This window comes from Condylura cristata, unplaced genomic scaffold (assembly GCF_000260355.1).
Source record: "Condylura cristata isolate star-nosed mole 26May11 unplaced genomic scaffold, ConCri1.0 scaffold00005, whole genome shotgun sequence".
NCBI lineage: Eukaryota > Metazoa > Chordata > Mammalia > Eulipotyphla > Talpidae > Condylura > Condylura cristata.
The window spans coordinates 27,069,166-27,082,237 of NW_004567106.1; the positions used below are offsets into that span (position 1 = coordinate 27,069,166).

The window sequence follows — 13,072 nt, forward strand, 5'->3', positions numbered from 1 at the left end:
CCCCAATTCTTGTATGCATAAATAAAATAAATCTTTTTATTTGATTAGCAGAAGAGCTAACTGCTTTTAGTATAAGGAGCCTTGTGTGATATAAGTGGTGAAGTCAGTGAGAGGAAGTCCAGGGCAAGAATGGGGACTGGCTAAGAGGAGGAGGAGGAGAAAAGGTCTGAGCACAGAAGTGGGACAGGAAAGGTGTGTGGGGGTCACAGCTTAGGGAAGGGGCTCAGGACCTGGCCAGAGAATTTGAACTCCATTTACTAGGCACTGGAGACCCAGAAAGGTTATTGAGCAAGGAATTAATTTGACTATGTTGTGCTTTAGGGAGATCAATCTGCTGGAATTTAGAACAGATTATCAGATGGGCTGGTGAGAGAGAGACATACAGAGGAAGTGGGGAGAGCACTTAGGAGCTCATGTAATGATCCAGGTGAGAAATCATTAAAGACTGAGCAAGTGGAGAGAGAGGCTAGAGGATGTTTTGGTTGAAATCTAAACAATTAGCAAGCTCCCCCCACATTAAGTCAGTATTGAAGCTGTTACTAGAAACAGACATGAAAGAAGGAAGCATAATATTAGTAAGGAAGATGGTGAATTTGACCCTTGATATGAGTTTGACTTAATGGCTAAAAGTCACTTGAAATGTGAGATCAAAGCTCAGAGGACAGGTCAGATGAAAGATGGGATTTAGCTGGTATGTCATCCTTCCTGGTGTCTCTTGTGCATGTGTATTAGTAAGTGCCTACTTGACAGCTAAGGACACAGTGATTCTTACCATTTTTTTCTGTTGAGAGGCAGTATAGATATTGGCTAAGAGTTTGACCTCAGACTCAGAATGCCTAGGTTCAAATCCCAACTCTAACACTTTCTAGCCTGTGACTCTAAATAAGTTACTGAGTCTGTCTGTGCCTTGGTTTCCTTACCTGTAAAACAGAGATAGTAATAGTACATATGCCATAAGTATTTATGTTTATTAAATAAGATAATATTAAGGAAGGCATCCCTGGCACATATTGTTCACCATTTTTGATATCTTACACTTGATACACTTAGACTATGATACACTTACATTCATATCATCTTTTAATTTTATTTGATGAAGTGAATATATTTTACTCTGCTCCAACCACATATCCACATGTAGCTACAGAACCATGTCACACTTGTGGTATAAAATTGCCCAGGAAGATAGTAGAAAGAGAGAGCCTTTGAAATCCAAGTTTTTCACACACAGATCTCTTAAGTAGCATTTGATGTATACATCCCATAATTACAAATGTCAGCTTCACTTTAGTAATACAGCACATATTTTTCAAATGCCATTTATGTACATAAGACTGTATTAAAGATCACTTCTGTCCTACAAAATCCCTGCTTGACCTGACTTTGCCTATCTCCAATCTCATCCTAACCACTCTGTGTGGGCCTCATTTCTTGTTCTTGACCACTCGTATTCTCCAACTGCAGGACCTTTGCACTTGATGCTTCCTGTAACTGGAGGGTGATTCATTTGGCTTCTTTCAAGAGGCTTCAGCTTAAATGTCACTTCTTCTTTGATCATAAAATGTAAGAATTACTCCTTTTCATATCATCCTCTTATCTTCCTTCATAGTACTTGTTAAAATCTGTGATTATCTTAATAGAGGCCAAGTTGGGCTTTTAGTTTTTTTAGACCAAAACGTCCAACAGCTAGAACAGAATCTGGCATGTAATGTTAATCAATTAATTAAAACTTAGTCACAAGAATATATAATGATTTAAGAAAATAAGATTAAGTAGGCAAAAGTTGTACTATTAGAAAAAAAGGAGGTGAAGGAAGTTAGCTCTCAGCACTATGAAACTATCACCAGCCACTGCGGCATGAGTTCAATCCCCGACCAGACTGCTCACCAACAAGGCACAGCAGATCTCTCCTGTATCACCCTCTGCTCCCCTCAGCAGTGTAATTCAGTAGATCTGTCTGCTCTGCTCCCTGTCCTGCCTCTGGTGGGTCTTCTCACTGATCCCCCCAGCTCTACCTCAGCTCTTGTGTGCATAAATAAATAAATCTTTAGAAACAAAAAAGAAAGAGAAAAAGGATAAATAGGAAAACAATTTGCAATAACCAGCAAGCATCAGGAAGTACACACAATTGAAATATTTAATCATAATTATTACATGTAACTAGAAAATAAAATGGTGAAAAGAGGAGATAGTTACAAGAAAAGAAGGATGGTCAGTAAAATAACATCCCTACATATAAACTTGAGAACAAATACTGATGATTAAGAGAGGACTAATAACTTTGAGGAAGCTGTTACAGCTAAGAGATAATGATAGAAAACAAAGCTGCCGGGGGTTAAGGAGCCTGCTGGTGAACAGACACTGGAGATTAGAAAACAAAAGCTCTCCTAGGAAATCTTATGCTAAAGAGGAGAGTGAAGGTGAAGTTCCTTCAACAGGATCAAAGAGGCTCACACAGAAAGGCAGGAGATTTGGAATCTGGCTCCACAGAGAGCTTGAAAATGCCACTTTGCCAGTGAATTCCCTTGTTCATCTACCAGAGAAATGTTCTGTTTCATTTCAACACCTAGAATAAGGAACAAAGAGGCTAATGGATAAGTGGGTACAAGGAGGGTAATTTCTTTGTACGAATTCTAATGAAAATCTAATAAAGAAGAAAAAAATCTACAAAAGAATGTTCTGTTTGAAACAATATCACGGTAGATTTTCACTTAAGTTTAATAAAGTTAGACTTTTTTCTCCCACATTTTGAAGGCACTAAACTGCAGCACTTGCTGAGGCAGATATGAAGAGTGCTTGTATTTATCACTGACATTTTGTTGAACTTGTCCATTCTTATTAATCACTGCTGTAAAGTAAGCAGCTGAGTACTCTTAGGAAGTTGATATTCCCAGCTGACCTATCTGTAAAAAAAGTGAAGCTTTATGCTCTCTTGCTGCAGTCTCTCTCTCTCTAGATGTGGGTTCATGTAGATACATGAGTGCGTGTGTGTGTGTGTGTGCCATAAAACCTAAAGAAATAAATACATTTTTGCAAAGCTACCACAAACTTTATCTGTCTTCTGAAAGCATGAAAGGATTAAAAACAAAAGCTGGCATTTGTCTGTTTATGTTCTACATGGGAGGCAAATCATATCCACAGAATGAAGACTCCAGTTAAAATATCTGATAGAAAGGTGATTAGAAGATGTGTTTTGAAACTAATAGTGAAGATTTCTTGGTAAAAGATGAATTACTCAGCTAAGAACAGATGCCAAACAAATAGTGTGAATATTTGACTTTCTGGCATAGTTTTAGGATTCTTCATCTAATGTTCACAGAAAAATCTTAAGAGTCCATCCCACTAATGTAATGTATCTTTTTTGTTTTATAAATGTTAGCATTTCGGTCAGATTAGTATGGTTGACATTTGCTTACCTTCTTGTCAGAATTTTAAATAACTAGTCTCATGGTCCGCTAAGCAATGCAAATATAAATATGTGTTTGAAAATATATAATTTGAAAGCTATATAATCAAAGCCAATAGCATCCAGTGATTACAGCTGGTTCTTTAAAACAAGAATCTGATCTTTTTTCATAGGGTTCTTTTCTTTTAACACAATTTCTAATCCTTCTTTTGTCTCTTTCACAACTTTAAATGCACTTACTTTGTAGTCTTTTTTTTTCCAGATTGTTCTGTTATCTCCAGTTCTTCAGAGATTGATTTCCTCATTTGTCTTATTCATCAACATACGCCTCTAAGTTTAATCTAAAGCACCATTTTCTATCCATACTATTTTCATTGTCTTCCAGAACTATGTATTTTTGTAATTTCCTCTTTTGTCTCATAAATTCTTTAGAAGTCTTTTTTTTCTTTCAGCCTCCATATATAGAGGCTTACATATTTTTAACAATCATTTTAGTGTGGTTTATTTACTTATATACTTACAAATTTATTTACTTATTTTAGTGCTCATTTCTAACTAAATTTCAGTTAAAGAACATAGTGTGTATGATACAGAATCACTGAAATTTGTTGAGATTTCAATTGTACACTTACATGTAGTCAATATCATGAAGATACTATGTTCTATATATTCCTACTGAAGAGAAAATGACTCTACCTTCTTGATAGATTAGATCAAGTTTATTAATTTTTTGCTTCAAATCTTCCATATCCTTACTAATTTTTTGCTTCTTTGGTCTACCAATTTCTAAAAGTAGTATGTTAAACTATCCTACTATGATTGAGGATTTGTCAAACTTGTTTTAAAAGCGCTTGCTTTACAGAGTTCAAAGTTATGTAGTTAGATGCATTTAGGTTTTGTCTTCTTTTATTATTATATGATATGATTCTGTAATACTACTATTGCTTTTTGTGTTAATTCTACATTGTCTGATGTAGTTGCTTTCTTTGGATATGTCTGCCTGATAGGTTTATTTCCATTCCCTTTGTAAATTACTTTTTTTTTTAAAGATTTATTTATTTATGCATACAGAACTGGGGTACAGGCCAGAGGTGCAGGGGCAGCAAGAGGCTTCACCAGAGACAGAGTGGGGAGCAGAACAGGCAGATCGACGATGTACACTGCCAAGGGGAGCAGCGGGCGGGTCAGGAGAGGTCTGCCACGCCATGTGGTCTCCACCGGGGCAGGTGGGAATCGAACTCACGAGGAAGTGGCGTTAGCTTCTCAGTGCTGTGCTTTAACCCACTGCGCCACCAGGGAGGGCCCTCCCTATGTAAATTTCTACGTGGTTTTTGGTTTCAGGTATAGCTCCACTAAGGTGAATGTTGCTAGATATTTTTAAATACATTGTGATATTTTCTATTTTAAATAGACTGATTTAATCAATGTATTTTTCAAATTATTTTCATATGTAAGCTTACTTTAAACATTTGTCTTTATCCTTTTTTCTTTTTTCATTTTCTGTGTTTTGGAATTACTTTTTTTTTTCTTTGTGATCTTCTCTTTCCTCCCTGCTTCTTTGGATATTCAAGATTGCATTTGTATACATTTAGTATTTACTCTGAAATTTTAACATGCACTTCCTAATAAAAGACTGTAGTTACTCATTATTTCTACCTTTCTTTCTCCCATACAGGACAACATTCTATGCCACATCTCCATTGTCCCAGCTAATCTATAATCGTTAATCAGATTATTTTAGTGCCTCTTACATTCTTAAAATACCTATTTTTAAACAAAAATCATTAGCTGAAGTTACTGACTTACTTCTACATTTTCTACCATTCCTAGTATTCCCCACTACTTCACTGTGCTTGTTTTTCTTTGGGCTAAAGTACAGAGAAGGGGGCAGAGCTGGGACTAAAGCAACGTGTTTTTCTCCACAAAGTCCTCACTCTTAACCCCAACAATTTACTAATCACAGACTTAGAGAAAGCTATTCTGTGTGTACAGGGCAGGGGAGGGAGGAAATTGTAGATAAGAGGCAGATGGAAAGGAGGAAGGGAAGTGGCAGGTGGCTGGAAAGGGTGTCATAATAATGACACAAAGTTAGTTTTGACATTGTCTACTAGAAGACAAGATTTCTATATCAGAGCAAAACCAATAAACTCATGAGACATGAATATGGCATATATGCATAATACATATATAAACATGGTGGGGGGAGGGGCTAAAGACATAGCAGTGAGTCAAGACTTGGTCCAAACAGGGGAGGATAAGCTGCCAGTAGAGAAGCACCCAAGTTTAGTGCCTCCCACATAATGGTGCTCAAGAATATTTATGGAGTATTGTTTAAAAATAAAAGAATTTCAACAAACTTCATGGACTAATAATATTAAAAAGCTTGAATATATGATTCTGTGAAAGTCAACTGTCATCTTTCCACTGTAGTTCTCTAAGAGGAGAACACAATTTTTTATGAAATCACAAGCTAGCATCACTTATAATAAGCTTAATTCCAAAAACTACAGGGTTCCTATAATCTTCATATTAACTTGGTAATATGAGTAATAATTATCAAGGAAGGAAAATGTCAAAATGTATTTCAGGGGTGTGTGTAACAGTTTACTGATTAACTTAGTATTTCTGTCCACGTGCTTGAAACTTCTTGAAATTTAAGTACTCAAATACTGTTCTTGTGGGGGTTTTTTAAGATTTATTTTATTTATGCACATAAGAACTGCAGTACAGACCAGAGGTGCAGAGTGTGAGAGGATTCACCAGAGACAGAGTGGGGAGCAGAACAAGCAGATGGACTGACATACACTGCTGAGGGGAACAGCAGGAAGATCAGGAGAGGTCTGCTGTGCCATGTGGGTCACCTCTCTGGCCAGGGATTGAACCCCTACAGTGCCTGAGACAATCTCATAATCCTGTGCTCCAAACCATTGTGCGATGAGAGAGGGCCCCAAACACTGTTCTTTTTTATGTCTACATAATAGTCTTATTGAAGAACTTTATAGCAAAATTTAACTTTATATCCATTTTAGATGCATACATTTAAACTGTAATCAAATGACCACAGTATAAAAACATCTTTTTCTGGCTCAGAAAAGCTCAATCTGTCATTACAATTTAAAAAATGAATTAACACTTTATAAAAATAGGTTAATGGAATTAGAAATCAGTCTTCCTGTTTTATGTTGCCCTCTCTCCTCTCATCCACTTGCCAGAAGAATTTCAAATGCAATTCCCCTTGAAAGCTACAAAATTAATAGACTAATGGACAGTTACCATTTTTGTTAAAGTAGACTGACTCTATTGAATTTATATCTTAATCTTTTTGTCACTGTTGTTTCTGCATAATTTCCTGATGTTAAAAAAATCAAGAAAAGCCAGCTGGGCTAATTTATGCAGCAGTTTCCCAAGTATTGTTTTCCCCTTTCAAGATTTAAAATCAAACAAAAATGTTTCTCTGGATTTCTAATGAAAAAATTAGCAATAAGTTCTGAAATTTGTGGTCAGGCAAAGGAACTCATTACTGTGTTATGAAACACATTAATACACTTTGATCAATACATTAGCTGTACAAATACAAATATGCTATAGTGATGTCACAATGTAAGCAAACCTGCCTGGCCTATGCTAAAAGGTAGTTAAGATAGAAAAGGTGTGAAAAGCATTAGGTTACCTGGGAAAAAGCCAAATACCTTTAATACTTCCCAGAAATGGCATTCTCTCAACTTTTCTGTACATATACATAAATCCCCTGAACACAAAGAAATCTTAGAAATTTATTCTTATTCTTTTATGCAGTTAGTTAAAAATTAATGAATAAGAAATTAAAGAGAAGTGACTGTAATAAAGTTAGAATATTCTAACTGAAAAACAATTACAATAAAACTATTTACACTCCCATGGAATTATAAGCATTTTTCAAAGGATATTTTGCAACACAATTTTTTAAACAATATTTTCTTCTTCTTACTCCTGAGACTTAAATACTGCAGGTTTACTTTGCATAAAAAAACACTTAGTAAAGTGAGAATTTTCCTTTATCAGAAAAAAAATTTGTGATTTAAAGTAACATGTTGAATGCTTAGATTTTTCTTCACATTTATATGTTTCATCTTTCAACTAAGGGCATTAGTTTTCAAATCTATGTAATTGACAGAAAATTGTGTTGAAATGGTAGTATTAATTAATTCTGGGAATTTAATCGGTCAGACTTTGGAGATACACAGTTCTTTGCACAGAACTGGAAAAATACCAATTTTTTTAAAATAAATGTGCTCACTATTTTCCACTGTTTTCACCTCCTCTCAAAATGATACTCATATTTCACAGAAGTAAAAGCATTTAGCTTAATTCTTACCCTGAGAGATCTTTTTTTAATAGAAAAAAAGTTGCCTATCTAGTTTTAGATATTTAATCAAACAAAAGCTCTAACTCTCAGCGACAACTTTAGGGCTTTTACGAAGAAAAATCCCCTCTGAGTGGCTGGCTCAAACTCGACAAACTTGAACCGTGCAGATGTTGAAGCAACTCTCGGTTACACTGGGGAAGAAAGAAGAGCTAGACATTCCACAGCTGCCTACACCAGCTTCCTTCCCAGGGGCACAGTTGCAGGCTCTATCAAGCTCAATCACTTTGTACAGCAACTGGGGTCCCAGGCAGGGGCCAAGGAATCCCAGAGCAGCTTAGATTTCTTCCAGTACCACAGTAAGAAGTAAGACTACTTAAAGAGTAACCAGCTATTTCCAACAATGGCCCCAGGCCAAAAGTCAGGGCTAGGGAACGTGGGGAGGGGGAAAGAACACATATAATAGGCGAAAATAAAAGATGTTTCATCTTTTGGAGATTTTCAAGATACTCACAGAGGCTCTTCCTTGAGTCTTATTGTGAAAATGACTATGAACATTTGATCTTCATTCCTGACCATGTTTTTTTTTTAAGGGTTGGGACAGGACAGTCAAGTTAAAGAAACACAAAACTTAATTAATAGTTAATCCACCAGTTGGAATGTACACCATTCACTGCAGAATTCTGGAGGAATGAGATGCATGGGACAACAATATCATGCTTCCATTTTACATTCTTGTACATTCTCCAAGCTCTTCTGAACATTTGAAAGACCAAAATAATTGTATTAATGATATGGTATAACTAAAAACAAGTAACCAGCGAATATTTTTTCCTATTTAAGAGTACTAATGCTATGTTAGGTGCTTTTTCCTTAGGATAAATCAGAAAGGAAGGAACTGTAAACATACAGCTCAGAAATACACAGGTTATTAATGCCTACAAAATTGTACTTTTATACTAATCATCTTCTTGTGTAATAGAAAGACAACAGGTATATGCATGTTTTGAGTAGTTTTGGTAATATCTTGAATTTATAATACCCTTATAATCATTAATTCCTACTAATTCAGAAAATCATTATTTTACCCTCTTAGCAGAACTTCCAAGATACAACAACCAAAACAATAGTGATGTTACCATTAATTATGGGCTTCTTAGTATTTAAGCACTAGTACTAAGAATTTTAGATAAGTTGTCTACTTAAACTAACACCATAGTATTCCCATCTTAGAGATGAAGCAATTCACTTTTTAAGTCACCAAGCTAATAAATGGTAGAGCCAAAATTTAAACTTTTTCAACAAAGTTGTGATTCTTTTACTGACTTCACTGAAAGTGACATTGTACATTAATGTGAAATATCTACCTGTTAGTTAAATCTCACTCACATTGCTTATATTATCACCTTTTCTGCTCTGTCGGCTTTTAAATAGTTAGTAAAGGTTCATTTCAACTTAGTACATTAGTAATGCAATTATTACCTCAATGTTTTCATATTCTAAGTGTCTTAAGTTTTAGATGTCCATCTTTCTGTTTTAGGCTGACTCTTACAAGCACAAGTCAAACAGCTAATAGACAATTTTTTGTTGCATAACAGATACTGAAGCTATAAACACTAAACTGGCGTAAAAACATAAAATAAAAAGTTTATTCATACCAATGATAAAATAACAAGAAAACTTGAAGACTCAAAAGATCTTTGTTTATAGTTCAACAATATTCCTCCAAGACAATGCAATCCACTACAGCAAGGAGGAATATATGAGGCAGAAGTTGTTGACATATGGGGTGTGCATAGAACTTCTGGTTAATGGAAGTTCCAAGATGTATAAATAAAAAATGATGTGTAAGTTGGTGGAAAAAACTGTAAAGCAAGTCAATTTTTTAATTAAAAAATTATGTAGCATAAACAATGCTAATGAGCCAAAAGTCCCATGAGATTAGGACCATATCTGCTTCATTTTAACATTCCATTCACTTCTCATAAGTGTACATCCAGTCACTTGAAAACCCTCAAGCAGAACCCTTTTTGTAAAATACAGTTTTGAAGATTTTCTTTGTTCTTGTTCTTATAGCTCACCATATTTTACTCAAGTTGTCAGCTTGATAATATATGACATTTTTTTAAAAAAAGCTCTAAAATACTTAAATGAATCACCAGAAATTAATACCTGGAAGTTCTTCATAAATTTCATCATCAATTGGTTGACATTTTGCTGGTGAAATGCTGACTGGTAAAGGATGATCAACATCATCATATAATTCCCCTCTTTCATCATCATCCTCAGGAATAATGTCTGATTCCATATCTACAAAACATTTTCATGACGTAAATTTTTAAAGAACATAAAAGGATTTTCAAAACACTATTCCCTAGATTAATGCAGCCTTAAAGTCACAATATATCCTTAACTGAAAGCACTTTATAAGCTGGATTACTGCATAAGTATGTGAATTTCAAAGTTGCCAATTGTTACTTACAGAAAATATACATATACTTTCATAAACATGAAGTGAATGGTCTGAATTAATACCAGTCATGTTCCCTTGGTCATTCTCAGAGTCCATAAGCTTTTGTCTATGAAAGTCCAAACCATTCAGTTATTCAGTATTTAAAGCTTGCAATAACTTCTTTAATTGATTGCTCTTACCTTGTAATATAAATTTCAGATGTTGTACCCATTCCTCAGCATCTTTGGGAGAAGCTGCTGTAAACTAATAATAATTAAAAAAAAAATAACATGAAAAATCACTACAGGTTATACTGGATTCTTATCATTTCTTTAAGACCATTAGTAATTCTTTTCATGTCTAGTGCTACTTTTCTTGCAAGGATGCTTCTTATAATGTACAGTTAATTTTGACAAATTTACGTAATTGAAGCAGAGGATGATGGATTTGAAACTCTGATCAGCAGCTGGCAGCTGTGCAGGAAAAAAAAGCTGCTTCTCTTCATCAATGTCAAAGACAGAACTGATGAACAAAATTTGCCCTTGACAATTAGAAGACACCCATGAATTTCTTTAGACTGCTGGGTACAGTTTTCTTAAAAATGTTCTTGTCAGATTCCAACACACTACCTGACAACTTAATTAACTGGCTTTCAACTGTAATCTCAGATATTTAAAACTTATTAAACATACATTCCATATTGATGCTAGCTGATAGCTCTTGAATTGCAGGCTGATATATGTCTTTACCTTCATTTTCTCCCACAACACTAAGCAATACAATATGGACTAACATCCTGATATTTTTCTTTTGATAATTTTACTCTTTCTGATTCTTTTAGTAAATCACAAGGTTCTATTAAAACAGATACAAAATGCAACATGAGAGTAATTGATAAATTACATATTCATTTGTTCTTTTTAAAGAAGATATTGCATGAATCTGAACAAATTTTGAAATATATTTCTTTTTATATGAATATTCATTGCATGAAAGGCAGTATTTTTTAATATAGCTAACATGTCAGAGAGAGTTGTTTTAACAAAATGTTAATGTCTTTATAAATGAAATCAGGACATTTTATCAATTCAATTTCAAAGCAACAGAAAAACTCCAACCTGATAGATACGCTTATCAGGAGCAGAGATTTCAAAACAGCAATCTTTCTTTGCATCCTTTCTAAGAGTGTTGTTCATTCTGACACTGTAGCCATCTATTGCAAATTCTCCTTTCTGTTGTTTGTCTGTTGAAGATAAAACAAAAGTTAGAATTTAATTTCTACAGTGAACATAAATTCCAATCAGTTATCATTTTTTGTTAAATCTGTATTAGTTTATCTGTCTTTATACATAGATGCATTCCTCGGACATTGCATAAGCTTATTTTTTGCTATTTTCAATTTAATTTTTAGCGCAAATTTAAATAATCTTTAATGCTATTTGGAAGAATTACACAATGAATATTCCTTTTGCCTATGGTAAATAAAAAGACCCTATTTTCTCTTCTATATAAAAACCCTATTTTCTCTTCTATATAAAAAGTATATAAATGTATATATATTTATGTCATGCTTTGTATCTTCTGTGTGCTTGTGTTGAAAGGATTATATCTCTGTTGAAAATGCAGATAATGGTGGCTCCAGACAAGCTTTAAGATTTCTATGCTTAGTTTAAAATTGAAGAGAAAAGGTCCCATTATACACACAAAGTAGTTGCTACTAAGACTATCTTATTACTAGCTGTACAACATTCACTCAGTCAGTATTACAGCTTTATATTAAAATGTTTAAAGGACATTTTCAAATATCCACTTTAAATTCTAATATTGTAAATGGGATGATTAGATTTAAAAGGCTACCTTAGGGAACCAGAGAAAGAGATCTAGAGTTAGTGGTTCCACTCAGAAAGACACATGGAAATATGACACTTTTATGGAGGGGAAGTCCAAGGATTAAACTTTAAAACTTTCTAGAAAACTCACAACAAACTCATGGCTCTTACAGATTTAATAAATCAATGGGGAAACTTTTAAGTTGAAAATATGCTGGACTGAATTTTCTACCTTGCCTCCAAGTCTTTAAAAATAATCAAAATTTTTTCCCCAAAATGTTTAACTCTAACTTTTGAAGTTTTGAACAGGCTTAGCTAATCAAGTATATTTGAACCCCATGTAACAAATAAAAACAAAAAAAAGATGATAAGAGAGCATCAGTCAGACATAACTTCTAATAAAAAGTAGGAATACAACAGAGGACTTAATACTCTGACATGGAAAATTAAATTAGTAATTACTGCAGCCAGTTATACCATTTTTATAGAAAAGCTGAAAAGTTATAGGTTTATTTCTTAGATTAGCACACAATGTTAAGATCATGAGTAAGAAGAACTGTCTCTTTTACTGAGCTCAGGGGAAAATAGAGAAATGCTTCCATATGGTAGGGTGAAGAGTTCTCTTAGTTTAGTGTACTGGCAAAATATATATCTTCTTTTCTCAAGTATACTAATTTAATGCCTGAGGTAACATACATTTTTTTAAAAGTCATGGACATAATATAATTTTCAAAACATCAAATGAGGAAAAACACTGACTTCAAAATTTTGGATTTAAACCTGGACCTTATAATAATATTTAGAAATAGTTTACATTCTTTGGGATGCATGAAAAAAATTCAGATTTAAAAATTTTAAGTTCATTTTGTGGAAAAAAATCTGCCATGGGTGAGGTTCAGAAAAACTATACTTTAAAAATTTGAGCAACATTTCCCAAAGTGTGTCTTTATGAGCAAATAAGTTTGGAAATACTCAATTCATCAGGTTTTGCTAATTCAGGCTTTCTTGAGGCCTTATATATACATATATATGTGTGTGTATGT

At 34.0% G+C, this 13,072-nt stretch overlaps 1 protein-coding gene across 1 annotated transcript in view; it reads right to left on the minus strand.

Moving 5' to 3' along the window:
• SKAP2 (src kinase associated phosphoprotein 2) overlaps positions 1-13,072 on the minus strand; it is a 145,795-nt gene that overhangs the window by 38,968 nt on the left and 93,755 nt on the right. Inside the window, exons 7-9 of the mRNA XM_004676793.2 lie at positions 11,319-11,443; positions 10,401-10,464; positions 9,921-10,058 (exon numbers count right to left, since the gene is read on the minus strand). Of these exons, the coding sequence (XP_004676850.1) occupies positions 9,921-10,058; positions 10,401-10,464; positions 11,319-11,443 (327 nt within the window). The remainder of the gene's footprint in view (positions 1-9,920; positions 10,059-10,400; positions 10,465-11,318; positions 11,444-13,072) is intronic.